The 18,520-nt window shown below is 42.2% G+C and overlaps 2 protein-coding genes across 2 annotated transcripts; one reads left to right on the top strand and one right to left on the bottom strand.

Annotated features, from left to right (window-relative positions):
• Positions 1-7,291: 7,291 nt before the first annotated feature.
• LOC105932988 (zona pellucida sperm-binding protein 3) lies at positions 7,292-9,638 on the bottom strand. The gene is made up of 10 exons (XM_012872345.3): positions 9,210-9,638; positions 9,019-9,134; positions 8,837-8,940; positions 8,591-8,765; positions 8,360-8,477; positions 8,196-8,278; positions 7,969-8,129; positions 7,737-7,892; positions 7,567-7,638; positions 7,292-7,498 (listed from the first exon to the last, which is right to left on the bottom strand). The coding sequence occupies exons 1-10, from the start codon at positions 9,576-9,578 to the stop codon at positions 7,308-7,310; spliced, it is 1,545 nt and encodes a 514-aa protein (XP_012727799.2). The 5' UTR covers positions 9,579-9,638; the 3' UTR covers positions 7,292-7,307.
• A 3,480-nt stretch (positions 9,639-13,118) lies between these two features.
• Positions 13,119-17,529, top strand: LOC110369132. Its single transcript, XM_021321422.2, has 5 exons — positions 13,119-13,145; positions 13,255-13,506; positions 15,368-15,724; positions 15,813-15,919; positions 17,046-17,529. The coding sequence occupies exons 2-5, from the start codon at positions 13,458-13,460 to the stop codon at positions 17,256-17,258; spliced, it is 726 nt and encodes a 241-aa protein (XP_021177097.2). The 5' UTR covers positions 13,119-13,145; positions 13,255-13,457; the 3' UTR covers positions 17,259-17,529.
• The last annotated feature ends 991 nt before the right edge of the window (positions 17,530-18,520 follow it).

Here is an 18,520-nt window from a genome sequence, read left to right as displayed (position 1 = left end):
ATCTTTTACACGCTGATTTGCTGATCATTACAGTACAATCTGGCCAATAATTAACATGTCGCTGAAGCGAGTGTTGGGCTCAGGTGCAGCAATAATCATGGATACATGGGAGATCTTTCAGAGGAGCGATTAGGAGGAGGACTCTCCCGTGTTGCTGTGAGGAACTACTCTTGAGAGATACAGGCTTGCGATCCTATTCCCAGATAGTGCTCAGAGCAGCCTTCTTGCCGCTGAGGTCAGCGGCATCCGCTATCCTGTTCCAGTCCAGAGTCACTGTCTCTCCCACCTGTCTCTATATATGTCACAGCCCGCTCCAGATCGAAAGGAGCTTGCAGGACCCAGCGGTGAAAAGCTGGATCTATTCTAGTAACTGTCTTGTGAGACCGAGAAAGAGCTCCAGCTCTCAGTGGGCTCATTGTAGTACAGCTCTTCTCCGCCACTTAAACTGGCTGTGGTGAATTCTAGCTCCTCATCCTCTTGCCGCAGGATACGCTGTCGACCACCTGTCCATTCAAATCCTCTGCATCCAGATCCGACGTCACAGTCTGATCCTGTCTCTGTGTCAGCACCTCCTGATCCTGATTCATCATGCCTGGATTGATGCTGTCGGGAGAAGGATTTCTGCTCCCCGCTAGCTTCCATAGTTCCCTCTACCACATCCTTCTCACTACTCTGTCCCTCAGGATCTGCCTCATTGCCAGTTGCCATCGAGCCAATCAGCACTCCTCCCACACACCCCTCTACTGCTACCCCTGAGAAGCTGGAGGAGAGGTTGAGGACTACCATCCATCCATACATTATCTAACAAGTCTATCCCTTGTGGGATTGCAGGGGGTGCTGGTGCCTATCTCCAGCTGTCAATGTCGCCAATCTATCGCAGAGGTTGAGGACTTATGCCCGCCATATCAAGAGGCTTTGAGAGATGTCTTTGATTAATCTTTCAACATTGTTGGAGGGGAAGATTAGGTGACGGGAGGATGAATATTGGGTTGCTTTAAGATTTTTTTTAATTGCCGTCCATCATCTCCAGCTTCGAGGAGTTCTGTCACTGTGGGTCAGCTTTACAGCTCAGAGCGTGTTCACATCGTAGAGATGACGCATGGGCTCCTGCTCATGTCTCCGAGGCCTTGACTTCTGTCCATGTTCCAGTGCTCGTTGAGGAGGGGTCCAAGTGGATCCACCCAGTCTATGTTTCTGAGCTCGTCAAGGAGGGTATTCATTAATTGTATTGTTTTTTAAACGTGTCCTGTCTGGCTGTGTAGCATTAAGAATTGCTGAGTAGAGAGTACAAGATAACATCCTCTGAGTCTGCTTCTACACCTGCAGAGAGAGATATGAAAAGAAAAGCAAATCCAACCAAAAAACTATCACAGGCACAAATCACCAATGCTTTGATAATATAACAGAAAAATACGTAGTATTATTTAATACAAGATGTATATAGGGACAGCCAAAGCTAATGATCTGTATAGAAGTGTATCTGTAAGCACCTGTATCCAAGCACCTGTAGGTGTTTGTGAGAGCATGCTTGTATATGTAAGGTTTATTCATAAGAATAATGCTCAATAGTGGTTGTGAAGAGGCAAAGACATGCCCCCCAGAGTGCCGAGTGCCTGAAAGGGCCCCAAGAGCAAAGGAGCCCAAGAAGGATCAACACAGGGTTAGCTGCCTCCCCTATCCTGGGGAAGAGCAGAGGGGAGCCCCAGGAAACCCCCCAGCAGCCACAGTGCAGTAGCCCCCGGGAACTGCAGCCACGAGCCCGTGGGCTCCTAGAGACCTGAGGTCCAGGGTCACCTCTCAGGGAGGCAGCTGGTAGCAGTCTTGCTTCTCGTCTGAAGCCAAGCTCTGGTCTGAATACAAGTTGACACCTGCCAGAGGTCCAACCTGCCATGTTTCAGCCATTCATCAGGTGCTCTTACCTTTTGCCTCAAGGCTGCTACATACTCCAAGTGAACCAAGACAATTTGTTTCACTCCAGCATCAGGGCAGATCTTTTTTCTCAGGGGATGCCCAATTACTGTACTGTGACTGGACAAGATTTAGATGGCTGTGTTTAGGTTGGAAAAGCAGAAATGTCTCATGCATCTGCCAAACCGCAGTCACACAGTTCAGTTCAACTCTGGTGGTTTAAGTGGCCAAACATGCTACGTCGCTCACTTGCAGCATTTACTGTATAAATTATCCTAGCGGGGCAGTCCTGCCCCTGTATCCAATCTTTACAAAGAGAGGCAGAGCACACCATAGGCTGTTATTTGTCTGCTCCTTAACTTGCAGCTCTGCACCTGCTCCGTGCTCACATGGAGGCACACCACCTCCATGTTCACAGATTCAACATTAAGCATACTTAGAAAAGAACACTGTCCCTACTGTGAATGGAGAAGAAACCTGAGACAATTGGGGCAGTTTGCTCACGAGGAATGGGCCAAAATACCTGTCGACAGGTGCAGAGGTCTCATTGACAGTTACCGAAATTGTTTGACTGCAGTGATTGCCTCAAAAGGTTGCACAGCCTAATATTAAGTTACAGATACCATAACTTTTTGATTTTGTTTATTTTTTTAAATGATTCTGTTGAACCACTTATTTATTATTATTTTGTTAGTGACCATTGAGGGATTTTCTTTCATCAACAGAGGGGTACCAACAATTTTGTTCATGACTGTACGTGGCCGCTTAGTAAATATTCGATGTTGTATTACTTGTTTTTGGACCGCATTGCAAAGAGTGAATTTTTTGCAATTCAGCTCTTACACCTAAATTCTTTACTGTGTTGTTGTATTGTTATATATGTTGTATTCTGCTTTACTTCTCTCAAATCACAGCTGTTAAACTAAATGTCAGAAATCAGCACTCTCTGTGGAAAAAAAACTGTGCCTCCTTGGTGCTGTCATGCATGAAGTAATAAAAGCAATGCATTCTTGGACTGTGTGAAAAGACACTATTCTTCTTGACCTAATCTCGGAAGTTGTTGGAGCAGTTTTCTGCAGCATTATTTTAATTAAGGAAAAATGCACGCTTTGCAAGCATTACATTTACAAACAGGCTATAAATACTAAATCTAAATCTATGTATACATTGTCAAAATACCTCTAAAATCGGTGGTGTGGTGAGCTCAACCATATTCTCTACCATTCACAAATTAAGAGATAATTTGGAAATTAAAGCTATTACATAAAAAAGATAACATAAAGAGCTCTTTAATTGTGTATTTAAATTGATTGTTTTCTTTTTATTAAACTGCATGTTTGACTGATTGTTTTTCTTTCTTACAAAGATCAAGCATTCATGTATTAAATGAGTGAAATGATGATTATTTTAGTGCAGTCCAAGTGTCAGACAGGCTAAGGAGAAAATAGTTTGTGGAAAAAGGAAGTAGCGCTTGGAAGGAGACTGCAGCTGCTGGCTACAGGAAATCTGCCGAGAAGAAAAGAGGAAGTGGAATCAGATGCTTTGGTTCAATGACCTGCTGCCTGGGGTCGGAGAAAGAGGAGCGAAAACTTTTGACTCGGCCAGAGAGCTGCGTAGGGTGAAAAGTTTATGAGGTGATAAGGTACTGGGTGCAAGTGTTCGGTGGAGACAGGGAGGGGTTGAGGTTTGCAACCTCCCAACGGCTCTCTCAGCACATAAAAGAAGGGTGATTTGGGTACTCGTGGCTCAGATTCTCATCTCAGAAGACATGCAGCGTGGAGCAGAAGAGAAGAAGACCCAAGACGGAAGGACGATCGTGGAGCCAAAGGAAGAACACGGCGCCCGTGTTTCTGAGAACCGCCGAGACTGAGTCAGATTATCTATTTTTCGTGTTTTTCCACAATTTGGGGCCAACGATCTGCAAATCCTGTCAAGAAGAACTGCTGTGGTTTTGACCTGGTTGATGACAAGATCCTAGATGTCCAGAAGATGCGAGTTGCACCCATGAGATGTCAGCTCTGCAGTTAGACCAACCTCTCAAGCCAAGGAGACGCACCTCAGGCACAGACATCAAGGCAGAGACTCAAGGCGTGAGTCTTTGTGAATGGGGCATCAACGGGACGTCAGGTTTGCCATCAAGAGAAGGCACGTTGTTCGGCTGAACAACTCCTTATCCAGCAATCAAAGCCACTATAAGTTTCCATCTGAGGTTCGGGTCAGTTTGCTCCTCCAAATTTAAAATCCTCTCCTAAATATATTAGTAAGCAGCCTTAGATAAGAGATAGGACGTTGATTAAATATTCATTTGTAATCTGTTAAATTGCTTAATGCTGTTTCTAATCCCCTGCTAAAGCGTACTAATTAAAGAAGCATATACATTTTGTTCAAAGTTGGACATTCAATTTGTGAGTCAACATTTTTCTGAGTTCTTCTATGATTGTAAAATAGTCATGGTGCATGGTTCTAGAAATATTTTGGAGGTCTTAAAAGGTTGCCTATAGCCCAAACTTTAAAACAACACCCTTAGGGACTTTTGAGTCTTTAAAAAAATACTGATCGTGTAACAAGTGCTGATTTATAGGAGTAGGAGCCACCGTTAACTAGGGCGGTGGTCGGGGTACAGGTGGCCTCGGGCTACTAGGTTGCCTGACCTGTCCACTGCAGAAGGGTGTGGCCCTAGGACGAAGGTGGTTAGCCGGTCAGTCGTATCCTACTCATCTAGCTGAAAAGGTCTCACAGGAATTCTAAACAGGGTAATACTCGTTAGATTCAGAGGTCCTTAGAACCCCAGCTAGTCTGAGCTTCAACCCAAAATAGGAAGGATGTGGGGAGCTGGGTTTTAGTTCAAAGCAAAAAATCTGACAACATATATGCATATTTTATATGTGCAATTTACATTCTTTAGTTTAAAAGCTCTTTAAAAAGGACTAGTTGGACAGCATGTTGGTAGACTACTTGTTTTCATGTGTCTCAGTTGTTTCCCAGACAGCATGAAGGGGAAGATACAATGAGAGGAATCTCTCAAAGTCCACCTGAACATTCATGGAGCCAAGCCCAGCAGCAACAGCTTGCCAGTAGACTGGCCTGATTAGACTGTGTTTACTGTGTCACTATAGTTGTATAATAAGTCAAATAGAGGTCTTTGTTCTCAGGGTGTGTCAGTGTGTGGTGGAGCAGGGTGGAGGTGGCACCTGCTCTAGACCAGTTTGTTTTCTCTGCAAACTGCGGCTAGTCTAAATTATTTTAGAGGCACAACTTAGTGTAACTCTTTGAAATGTGCACAAAATGTTTCTCAGGTTTTGGTGTTAATTGTCCTGAATTGTAAGTGTTCATGCCTTCAAGAAGAAGTGATTAGGCATTTTTGTATAAATTAATTAATTACTTCTGGTGGTCCTCTTAGGTGTGGCTCTTGTAAATTATTTAGCCCCTGGCATGAAAAACACAATTGTCACCAAAACCAAATAACTGGTTGTCCCACTCTTGGTGAAACATCTGTCAACTGTTGGCTGCAATGTTTTAGATCAATGGCGTGGATTTTTGTCCCTCTTCTTCACATAATTGTTTTAAACCAACTAAGAGGGGCTTCTTTCAGCATGAACAACCTGTTTAAGATCATGCAGCATAGAACATCACCATTAGATTTAAAGTCAGACTTTTACTTGGTCACGCCAAAACCATCATTTTCCTAGGCATCCAGTGGTGGACTTACTAATGTGTTTTGGATGGTTGTCATGCCCCATCACCAAACAGACATTGAAATTAAGATCAGACATTCTCCTTCAGGGTTTTGTAGTCTCATCAATATTGTCCAAAAGATTCATTGTGAGGGAGCAATGTCTTTCTTGCTAATGTCTCATGAAACTGCTTTCCATAAACTATGACAGAATAAATGTGTCATTTTGCATCTGTATTTTGCTTTTGAACTCTGTCTGGATATTTTCATATACCTCAGACAGTCATCATTACAGTGCTTGGATAGTTATAAAATTTTCTCAACAATTATCAAGATTTGTTTTAGGAAAGTGTGACCGGGGCCTTATATTTTTGGTCAGGAGTGGTTTTGACATTGGAGCTCTCCAATGGGTCTAATGTTTGCCCAGTCGTTTTTCGTTGTGGAATCATGAAATATGGCTTTAACTGAGGCACTGAGGACTTTCTACAGTGCATTAGCTGTCGCTCTAGGTTATTTTTGTGACCATCTAGATGAGCGGTGAATGCACTTCTGGGATAAAAGTTGCAGGTCAGCCATTCCTAGGAGGGTTCACTGCTGTCCCAAGTTGTTCATAATGGCTCTTATTGTGGTTTGCATTAACAATGCCTTAGAAATGGCTTGATTGCTGATCCACACTGAAATTGCAATGCCTTTCTCATATTTTCCTGGATTTCCTTTGAGTGGGATATTTGCTGATTTTTTAGATCAGTCTACTTATCTCAGAATGGCTCTGTTTAGGTTGATTGTACAGGATTGATCGTCATAAAGCCTGGTTGTAACCAGCATGAGCTGAAACATTTCAGTGTGAAAAAAGTCAAAACTCCTTTTCACATGTATTGAAAATAGTTTCCTTTAATTTGCATGTCTATATGGCATTCAGTGCATATGTAGGCTTATTTCAATTGGCTTTCCTTCCATGGGCAGATTAGGAAGGTAAGCTAAACCCAGTGGATATTAAAATATCAGGAAGCAAGAAAAGCTAAAAAAAAAAATCAGAAGTTTTAAGCTTTAGTGAAAGTTGAGTTCTTGGCCAAAAAAAAAAAAAAAAAAAAAAAAAAGTATCTGGGTACTGCAATTTTAAAATACCAAATTTGAGCAGCCATCTACGCTTAATTCAGTCCTTGATCTCCCAGAGAGACAAGCACCTACTGGAATTTTGGAAAACTGCAGGTTTAATCCAAGCAACAGGGATGATTTAAACCTGTAATCAGGAAAGTCACCATTGCGATCAAGCGAATGATGAATACATTACCTGAAACTGAAAGTACATAGGAAGTCAAGACCACACCAGGAAACCAAAAATGCCTGGTAAGAGTAAGCTGTACTTGTCACTTTACTACAAAACCTTGTCTAGTACTGGGGCCTTCCACTATTCAACACCAGATTAGGAGCACCTCAGTATATAAGGTTTTATTGGGGGCGGGGGGCTCCTTTTCTAGAGCTTATTGCCCATCCAGTCAGGAGCATTTTTCCCCCCACAGAGTCTCCTTAATTGGTTAGCAAACTTCAAGTCAGATAAATTTGGTAGCATTTGAGAAAAATGCTAGTTTCCCTTACATTTCAGAGCCAACATACTAATGACCTCTGATCAGCCAAGTCAATTATATGCCATGTAAAGGTTTTGCTTTTATCAAAAATTACCCCTTCAGAGAAGCAAACTGTACACTTTAATTGATCAAAAAATGTTTTATTTCTTTGGTTCAACTAGATCAGAAAGGTCAGTTTCAGTAGTCGTTGCATTCTTTGCTGTAGGCTCCTCCATCCTAAGAGGGGTGCCGCTGTAAAGGAAGTCTGTGGCGTTCTTGTCCAGTGGCACATCCAAAGACTTCAGGTTGAACTTAGTAGCCTCAGTGTAAAGTCCAGCTTCATCCAAATCATCTGCAAACACAGGGTCATTTCAGGGTCAAAGAAAACTTTACAGACTTAAGCAAGATGTTCTACAGTACCTTTCAGATCGGTTTCATTTTCAGCATCCAGTTCAGAGGTAGAGTGCACGTGAAACAGTCCTTTGTCCAGATCTGGGGAAAAAAAAAAAAAAAAAAAAAAAAATATATAAAGATTATGCCAAGACTAAAGATCATCATGTCAAGACTAAAAGCCATTTTGTTAGACCCACTAGTTTTTTGGATTCCACTTCTCCAGTGGCTGCCGTACAGCGCAGGTCTGTAGAGTTTTTGGAGAACACTAGGGAGTTCCTCAAAAGGTAGAAATCCACTTTTACTGGATGGCAAAATAGTCAGTGGCCCCACTGTGGCCTCATGTTCCCATGCAGCTATACACATTGGAGAGAATATAAAGTTAGCCAGAAACAAGTTAATGATAAAAATCATCATAGACAGAGTCATTACCATGACTGGGCTTCAGTCCACTCCTCCACATGGAGTCAGCAGGAGCAACCTTTCCAAAGCCACGGGGACCGACTACCCCAGGAATGGCAGACTTCCCATACACTTGGTTTTGGGCTTTACAATAACCACACAAGTAGTCATTGCCATCAGCTGATTTCCATCTGAAGAAGAAGCAACATCAGTCTCATTGTTCCCACACCAATTCCTCATTTTATAACTTCACTTGCCTTCCATTCATAAAAGTACAGGCTTTGTTTGGAGCTTCAGCATCATTCACTGGCACAGCAGTCAGGTGACATGTGATGTAGAGCTTTAAAAGAAAAAAAAAAAAGTGTAAGGGAGTCAGGACACAGTTAAAGTTGTGCTTTAAAGTAGAGGAATGGGTCCTCACCTGTCTCCGATCATCATTGTGGAACTTGAAGGCGTTTATGGTCAACTGCAGTTTGTCATCCCTCATTCTGGGGAAGAATTGAGCCTTCGAGTCTGGAAGCTGGGAGTCAGTCAAGCACCTGGACAGGAGAGATACCAGAGCCATGCACCACATCTTGTTTGGTACAGAAAAAGCCAAGCCCATGTAAAGTCACTTCAGTTATTGTTGAACACCTAAGCCTCAGCTTCTCACCCATTTTCAATGAAGAGATATTTGGGATCAGAGTTTATAGCTGGTTGAAGTGTGGCCACACAACTGCTCAGAAACACCCTGAGACCCACGTGGTGCCCAACCCTCACAGAGGCCTCGAGGTTGATGGGTTCACCAATATAAAACACGTTGGCACCCCTTTCATACATCCAGTCATCTGGAAAAATAAAAAGGAAAAGACATGAGCTTGGGCAAAAACCACACACTAAGCTAAAGATCTAAACTCACTGGTCATTAGCTTCAAGCTAAACTGCAACATTTCCACTCCAGATTGGGTAGAGACGAAGGGAATCCAAGTTGGCATTAGTGAAGAGCTGGATACGCCATACTTCCTATAAAAGCAGACAGCCATTGACCAAAATAGATTTGAGATAATTTGCATGCTTAATGGCAGGAATGGGGAAGCAGACCTTTCATAATGGCATTCAACTGGGATTACTGCATCATCCATGTGAACTACCCCACTGGGGGAGGCCAGAGGAGAGTACATTAGGAGGTTTGTGTAGACCAGGGAGTCCTTCGTCATCTGGACAACAAGCACAGTTAGAAACATGACATGCATAGCAGAAAACTAAATCAGCAGCAGATAAGCTCAGGTTACCCAGTGTTTAGTGCCACAGCTATCCAGCCCAACAACAATCCTGTACTCCTCAGCAGAAGTAGCCGTAGCCCTGCAGAACTCGTTGTCCTCCACGCCAAGACGCAGCTCCCGACTGTCCACCGGAGAGCCGACTGCAAACATGTCAGCTGTGATCACCACCTCCAGGGAGTCAGGGTGGCAGATGACGGCGACCGTGTTGACCGGCTCTGGCTCCTGCTGCTCCACGGAGGGCAAGAGGCTCTGCTGAGGCCGGGGTCTCAGAAGAGAGGGATACTGCGGGTACTGCAAGGCAGTTAAAGCCAGAGCAGATTGTCGGCAGAGCCCAGAAAGCATGACCCCTAAAAGAAGGGTAAACCCAAAACGCTCCATGAGAACTCTCAGCAAACAGGCGCAGACTGCAAGTGCTTCTTGACTGACCCACAAGACAGTGAACTGAGGAGCTGGAAGCTGATATTTAAAGCCCAGCACATCACACCTGAGCTCAATTTCTGCTAATTAGCAGCCAATTGGCTGGCTCCACGCTTAAAGAGCCTGTGTCTGGCTCAGGCTAAAATGTAACAACACAAAATATACACATGCTTTGTTAACTCTTTTAAGACCATGTGGACATGACAGAGACAGAATCATAGTAATTATGTGGAGTCCAGCACATGTGGGAATAGTGGGGAAATGAAAGAGCCGATAAGATGGCAAAAGAAGCAATTTAAAAAAGAAAATGTAGATATTAAATCAAAATTGTCCAGATTTGAGGTGGCGTTTGGAGGGAAGCCGTAAAACAGTGGCAACTTCAGTGGGGTAATGCATCAAAAGGAAGACGCCTATACAAACATTTGGAATAAGGATGAAGTTACAAGTAGCAGAGGACACAATAGGAGAGAAGAGACTCTTCTGAGTAGAACAAGACTTGGTTCCTGCAACTTGAACAGAACCCTGTTAATCACCGGGTAACATCCTGCTGGTTTGTATCATTGACATCGTGTTGAGAAGAAATTAGAACCTGTTTATGGGATGTGGGAAACATGACAATCAAAAGACAAAAAAAAAAAAAAACTGTTCATGAAATTGCTGAGTACTGGGGAAGGATTTTTAAGTTTTTAGCGTATAATGTTTTAGTTTTATAAAGCTTAAGGGAAATAAAATATTGGTTTTTGAAGAATACTGGTCTTCTTTGGTTTAAGAAATATCTATTAGAAGTGTAATGCACATATGATCCAGAAGATGGCGGTAGTGCATCAATTTGAATGCCAAGTGCCGCAAGACCCCCAAAGAAGAAATCCATTTTCGTTTATGACAGTTTGTTAGTGATTTCTGAGTAAAGAAATGAGTCAAATTAAGCTTGGAGCTTTGTTTTCAAAATAAAATGTGGTTTATGAAAAAGGAAAAAGAAATAACAGCCTGGTGACTTATGAAAATTACTGATTTTGCCCTCTTTGTGGTCTTTCAAATTGGTGTGCTTTGAAAAGCCTGACAATAAGTGTTACTTCAAGGCTGGAAGGTTAAACATAAACATTTCACAGATAAAACTGAAGAAATATAAATCCTAAGTTCACTAATTAAAATTAGCTGAAATGGTTATATGGACCCATTTCTGAGTTTGAATTGCATTTTCCACACTGACGTTGAACCAAATGTTTTCCAGTAAACAAACGTATAAACAAGCTTTGTACATGGAGTGGATTCCTAGCTGGCAGATAAGTATCGGTGCATGCCATTTGCCTTGGAAATCAAAAACAGGAGCTGGGAATGTAAACCCAGAGTAAACAGTGTTCCAGTCAACACAGTCGGAGAAGTCAGGATACCAAAATAAAAAACAAAAGTTTAGGATTCCAATATGGCGACGACCAGGAAAGCTGTTGTTTTGTTCATGACACATATTACAAACGACCTTTAAAGCTGTAATTTCCACATACAAACACCACTTTTAATTAGTTTGGTTCAGAGTTGCAGACGCTACATGTAGCATTGTCTTGAGACACACTCTTACAACTGTGTCTTGTAAAATAAACATGTTTTCATCACAGCTTAGTGTTGCTGATGCGAGGAGCTGCCATGCTGGATCTGAGAAGATCTCTAAAGAGGCAAATACCATTTCACACTTGGTGCAACGGTTTGTCATTTATTATCAAACTCGTTTTAGTGTAAATTATCCCAACCATGCAATGTCTTCTGCTTAACCAAGATCAAGTTGCGGGGGCAACAGGTCCATGAGAGAAGCCCAAACATCTCTCTCCTCGGCAGCATCTTCCAGCTCATGCTGGGCGATCTCAAGGCGTTGCCAGGCTAGACGGGACAGTCCCCTCAGCAAGTCTTGCCTCCGAGTGAGACGCGGCCAGAGAACCTCCAAAGGGAAGGGCCCAGAGTGTACCTGATCAGATGCCCAAAACACCTGAACTGAATATACAAAGCTTCAGTAAAAAAAACGTGATTCAGATGCATAATGGCACAGAGGGTAGCGCTGTTGCCTTGCAGCAAGAAGGTCTTGGGTTCAAGTCCTACCCTTGCCCTGGGTCTTTCTGCATGGAGTTTGCATGTTCTCCCTGTGCATGTGTGGGTTCTCTCCGGGTACTCTGGCTTCCTCCCACAGTCCAAAAAACATGACTGTTAGGTTAATTGGCTTCTCTAAATTGTGCTTAGGTGTGAGAATGGTTGTTTGTCTCTGTGTTGCCCTGCTATGGACTGATGACCTGTCCAGTGTGTACTCCACCTCTCACCCATTGACAGCTGGAGATAGACACCAGTTTGTGACCCCACAAGGGGTAAGCATGTTAGTGGATGGATGGAAGATCATCATATTAAAAAAAATAATGTGACGTGTCATTAAGTCAATTTAATTCACTGTTGGCTCGCTAGGAAACTTTAAAACTACTTTTGCTAACAGCTGATAAAGATCAAACATGGACAGGAAAGCCAGTGGTGCTGCTATGAGCAGCCGTGAGCTTAACCTGACGAGACCTCAAATAAAACTCTGCTTAGGGTCTCATACTTAAGGCTCCGCACGAAAGTAATAAAAAATAGTTTTTTTCCTTAACGAACACAGAGATGCTTCCATAAGAATTTGAAAGGGGTGACTAGAAGGGGGCCAATGACAATCTTGTGGCGGCCCACCAGAACCAGGAGCCAGAACTGAGTTTTAGGTGTCGAATGATGATGTTTTCACTTGGTGGGAGACTGACTGAATTTCTTGCTTGCGTTAGTCTTTCTTGTAGGAACCCCTCAAATGTCTGATTCTGTGTGGGTCTGTTTCAATATCAATGCCATATTTCTTCATACAGCACATTTGAAAAACCACTGGGGTTGACTAAAGTACTTTAAAATGAAGTAAAGGTTCAATACTTTAGGGATAAATAAAAGTTCAGATGAAGATATCAGTTTCAAGCAGTTTTTTAAACGTCTGTGTGGTTTGAGCTGTGCATACCTGGACTGGTGAACCTTTCCACACTTTTGCAGCTGTTGCTATAAAAGCCTGATCACCGATAAATATTAATCTGGATATCGGATTGTCTAATATCTATGAGAAATAAGGTGCGGCTTCAAAAATCTCATAAGAAATGTGGCAAAACCGTCTTAAAATAAATCTTTAAGCCAGGGGAAAGGAAATCCAAGAATGGAGTTACGTGTTCATGCCTCTCTCCAGCGGTTCAGCGGTGGTCTATACTTTTTTTGTAGTGAATCATCACACGATCAAATAATTAATCACTTTTTACAACTCCTAAATGGGTAGATGTGGTTTTTAGCATGTCAGGCACTTCCAGCTGGAAAAAAAACAACTAATTCATCAACAGCACAGATTGGTTCATAAATAAAAGAACAGATTTTTGGTTTACTGACTAAAAATAAATCTCTGCTGGCTAATCCTCAAAATCATTTCTGTTCAAGGGGAACCGGGGAGAAGTTGTAGGTTTTGAGTCACATTTCTAAATGCCTTAAGCATCAGAGGTAAGTTACTCATTCCTGGCTTGATTGTTAAAATCAGAGGTTCCTGTACGTAGCAGAAGTGTTTTCTAAACTCTGCGGTTTTCCACCCTGTCTGGCGGCATCATTTCAGAACTGACATCAGTGGCCTCAGCTAGGCAGACCTACCCCTGACTTCTAACAGCTGCTGTTGCTTTGAGGCCGTCTTCCTGTTCTCCAGGGTGAGGAACAATAAAAACCGAGGTGTTGTCTCAAACGTCTCACAGCAGACAGCAGAGCTGAGGACGACTACATTATGAACTCTGAAATACATGTCGGGTCTTCTTTAAATGTGAGATGAAGACTCATCTACGGTTTTGTTTCCTCTCCATTCAACTCTTTCAAGGTAAGACACGTTCCACTTTATGTACAGAAACAATAAAGTTGTTTAAACTTGTAATGCATGAATATGAATGGCCACACCCCTGTCATTCATATATATATATATATATATATATATATATATATATATATATATATATATATATATATATCAATTCATTCAAAAAAGTTTGTTTCTGATTGAAAATGTCAGACAGCGTCCTAAAGTTTATAAGGCAACGCACATCTGTCAATGAAAATAGTGTGAAAAATTATTTAACTATTTAATTATTTAATAATCTAGTCTTTTGTTTGCAGGCATTATAGCAATTAAGCCCTGAAATTTCCCCCGTTCCCGTTTTCAACTAAACTCAAGCTCAGTCAGATTTGTCGGAGAGCATCTCTTCACAGCAATTTTTAAGTCTTGCCGCAGATTCTCAGTAGGATTTAGTTTCTGGACTTTGACTAGGCCATTCGAACACGCCTGGTCTGAAACCCCTCCAAAGTGTCTCTCTCCGGGAATTCCCCGTATTTCTCTGCATCCACATTTCCTTGTCTATTTCTGGAGAGAAGTAGGTGGAAGGTGTATTCGAGTTGGGTGATGCGCAGCATTCGTTTTCCGTTACGTACACAGTGGCGGTACACGCTACACGTCACATGCATCAGGCACTCATATGTAGTACCGAGCTACTGCATGTGGGTGAGAGATATCTATATTGGTCTCTTCTGACCACAGTGCATTCTTCCGTGTGTTTGCTGTCTCGTCTGCATGGTTTGTGGCTCACTGCTAAAAGGACTTTCAGCAGTCCTGTTTTCTGCAACATTCTCTGCAGCATCTTCAATGTTAACAAGAGCCTCCCAGGCTCCTCCTTGGATTAACCTTCTCCTTAGCCAGCCTATCAGTTTAGGTCGACGGCCATGACTGGGTAGTTGGTTTGCAGCTGTGCCATACTCTTTTTGTTTTGAAATGATGGACCGAACATTGCTCGGTGAGATATTTAAAGCTATGGGATGTTGTTCAGAACCAAATTCTGCTTTAAACGTCTCCGCAACTTTCTCCCTGACCTGTCTGTTGTGCTCCTGGGTCTTCATGATGCTGTTAGTTCACTAATGTTCAATATTAAGAAACCTCTCTCACTCTACATGCAATTTTAAAACACAAGGGGTGTCTGAGTTAAGGGTTGTGAATATGAATGTTCTCCACATTTCTGTTGACATATGGAAAAAACAACAACATTGTTTTCCTTAATCTTAGCATCTGTGTGGTGCTCTTTCAATTCAATTCAATTTTATTTATATAGTGCCAATTCATGAAGCATGTCATCTCAAGGCACTTTACAAAGTCAAGTTCAATCATATTATACAGATTGGGTCAGATTATACAGATTGGTCAAAAATGTCCTATATAAGGAAACCAGTTGATTGCTTCAAAGTCCTGACAAGCAGCATTCACTCCTGGAGAAGCGTAGAGCCACAGGGAGAGTCATCTGCATTGTACATGGCTTTGCTGCAATCCCTCATACCGAGCAAGCATGAAGCGACAGTGGAAAGAAAAACTCCCCATTTACGGGAAGGAAAACCTACAGCAGAGCCAGGTCATCTGCCTCGTCCAACTGGGGGTTAGAGAAGATAAATACCATGTTTTTAACATTCGTTTTACACCAAATTGAGGATTGCAACATAAAAATACTTTTAAACATGTTGAGCAATAATTGTAAATTCGCTTTTATTTATCACAGTATCTCAATAGACCCCATTTCACGTTTCTTGACCAACATGGGGTTCCAGGAGGATGTTTTGAAACCACTCATCTCAACTATTGAACTAATTTTCTTGTCCTGCACCAGCAGCTGACACCGATTACTCTTTTTTTTTTTTCCACCCAGCCTGTGCAGAGGTGGTCTTCAGGCGCCTTACGGAAGACCAGTCTCTGGTACTCTCCTGCATCCCTCAGCAGGAACATGGCCGCCTGGTGGGACTGCACCTGTACCGCCACGGCCCCCAGAGCCAGACGACCCTGCTCTCTGTGGCCGAGGGCGCCGCAGTCAGGGTGGACCCGGGGAGCGGGGCCCGTCTGCAGCTCACCGGGGCGCTGGACTCTCCCAGGATCAACGTCAGCATCTCCCACCTACAGCTGGGTGACACGGGACTTTACATGTGGGAGCTGAGTTACAGACAGAAGAACAGCTCAGATCAGGTCGTCCTCGGGACACAGCAGTACTTCCTGCTGGTTGAAGGGGAAGGTGTGTGGGTTGACTACATCACAGTTCAAATCACAGAGCACGCGGCAGCTTGCAGATTTATTGTGGAAATGATGTGCTTCTGCTGCAGGGAGTTCATGCCGGTGCGCTCATAGTTACATCCCTCTGCTCCTGACCATCTCTGCAGCCACGGGGCTTCTTCTGTTGGCAATATGCTTGTTGGCCACGGAGAAATGTGTGAGTAATATTTCATTTAGATGTAGATTCATCAAAGAAAGCAATTTCTTTTGTGTCCTTCTGACTTACACATCTTTGAGGTTGATAGATTCTCTCTGCCCTACATTAAATCTTGACAGCGGCTGTTCAAGTGGGCCATCTGCTCATAGACGCAGCTAATAACTGATTGTAATGTAACAAATGGTACCCAAATCATCATAAAGCTGGGAATACCTCTGTTAAGCAAATTCTAAATACTGCAGTTGCAAACCCCTGAAATTTCCAAGGAAGGCCAGAAGAGAAAAGGTCTGCTACTGAATCATTGTTCAAAACCCAAAAAGCAGCAGATTTTATAACGCAATAAATTCCATTAAATTATGGCAAACCTACAATATCCTATTATGTTGTGTAATACAAACTAGTAACCCATTGTTAAGCCAGAAAGGAGATATGCTAAAACAAAGGCGGGGTACAAAATAATCACAGATGCAAAGGATTTATGGGGCCCTGGTAAAGATGTGCAAAACATCTTAAAATTAATTATTGTTACAGAATAACTTAACACTGCAGAACTTAGAAAAACCCAATTTGAGAGGGGTGAAAATCCTATTTTAGGATTTTGTTTTTCAAAACCACCATGACAATCTTTTTTTCCCCTACCAGGAGAGCATTTCTTGTCCTAAAGTATTTTACAGGACACCGCGGTCTGCCATCACCTTGAAAGGCTGATTTAGTGTGTAGTGAATAATTTGTGTGTTGATTTGGCCACTTAGGAGTCATGACAGAATCATGACTCCTTTTAAACTGTCTGGTATGAATCTCTTATTTTATGCAGTTTGAGTTGCCATGTTCTCCAACGTGCCTCCCACTGCGTTTGGTAGAGAAACCAGTCCAGTACATAACAGATTTTCTACCGTACTTAAAAGTGTTGCATAAGATGCTTTTACACATATTTCTTATTTGCTTCACTCCCAGCTGAAATGAGCAAAAAAACTCAAGCTCAGCCTGATCTGACCAAAGCACACAAATCTAGTTAAAGGCCCCAAACTCAACGTTTACATTTATGATGGTAGCTTTTTACTGGCATCCCTTCTTTAACATCTTATTGGCATGTAGATAAGATTCTGAAAATATTTCTCTGTTGTAGGTAAGATTAAAGCATCGTCGCCCACCGCAGCCTCATTCTCCCATCTATGAGGAAATGAACAGGAAGCAGCAGAGCACAGGAAGTCCCAAAATAAGCCGCGAGGCTTCCCTGCGCCAGGATGAAGTCTGCTTCCCAGTATACGCCAACCCAAACATCCGGCAGCCACAGGATAACTACTATGCCTGTCCCCGGCAGCTGGCCCTCAGAGCCTGAGCGCGCCCCACGCCGCCAGGAAGTGACATCAGCACCCTCAATAAAGACAAGGACAAGCTTAACAGACAAGAAAAAAAATTTGCTATTTTATTAATATTTGAAAGAAGCTCCATAGTTCATGAAAACATTTGTTTCGGTGCATGTCATTTAACAATCACATTCTATGAGGAGAAAGAGATATACAGAGAAAACAGAAATAAAACATTACAAGCCACTGACTTCTTATTAACTCTCGGTAACATTTTTACTTATTAAAAAGGCAAAAAAAAAAAAAAAAAAAAAAAAAGCAGCCCTAATCCCACCTCCCACCCTCCATAACACAAAACTGAGGAAACAGAAAACATTAAAAATAAAAAACCCGTGAGGGTGACAGGCTAGAATCCCACAGTGCTAAAGTGTGAGATGCTCATTGGTTTTAGGAATACACAGCATGGCGATGTAGCGCTAGGTCAATCAGAAGAAGGACCAGGGGGAAGCTGGTGGTGGTGGGCTTCACCCCGTCCATCCGTTTGTCCCCTTAGAGAACAACTAAAAACACATCAGAACCCCTGCAATTAAAAACAGCCACTTAGAAGAAGCAGGCCAATAAAATCCCCCCCTCCCCCACCCCCCCATTTACCGTCTGCCCCACCCAACACTTGTGCATAGATTCATGATCCTTTTACAACCAGCTCATGTTTCACATAACATCCTCCAAAAAAAAAATAAAAATCAGAAACCAAATGCTTTAAAAAAAAAAAAAAAAAAAAAAAAATCTGATTAATCTTTTAATAATACCCGCAGCGGGAAAACGAGACAGACAGAAAGATTAATGCACGATGTTCCTGATTCAGTCAGGACGGGACCTCATTAAGAAAAACACAACAAAGATTCAAACATACAGCATTTGCATGTTATTCACCATATTTTTTTTTTCTTCTGTTTTTTTTTTTTAAAAACAAACTCATTGACCACTTTTTTGTTTTTAAAAGTAAAGCAATTTTAATATATAGATTTATATTATAAAGCACTCCATTTTTGTTTAAAAGTCCATTATTTGGTTATTATGTAACTGCTACGGATTTAGAAACAAAACAAAAAAGTATTTTCTTCTGAAATCCATAACTTTCAGTGCTTAAAATTATGTCTTTTTTTTTTCTTCTTTTTTTAAACTCATCATACATAAAAATGTACACTAAAAATGGCGTGGAGTTGGTACTCTGGAACCCTGGCTTTCCTGAGACAAGATCCACTTTAATCGTGTGTGTGCAAGATAGTGAGCC

This window comes from Fundulus heteroclitus, chromosome 16, assembly GCF_011125445.2.
Source record: "Fundulus heteroclitus isolate FHET01 chromosome 16, MU-UCD_Fhet_4.1, whole genome shotgun sequence".
Taxonomy (NCBI): Eukaryota; Metazoa; Chordata; class Actinopteri; order Cyprinodontiformes; family Fundulidae; genus Fundulus; species Fundulus heteroclitus.
Note: the sequence above shows the minus strand (reverse complement) of the source record. Positions and strands in the feature narration are given on the sequence as shown.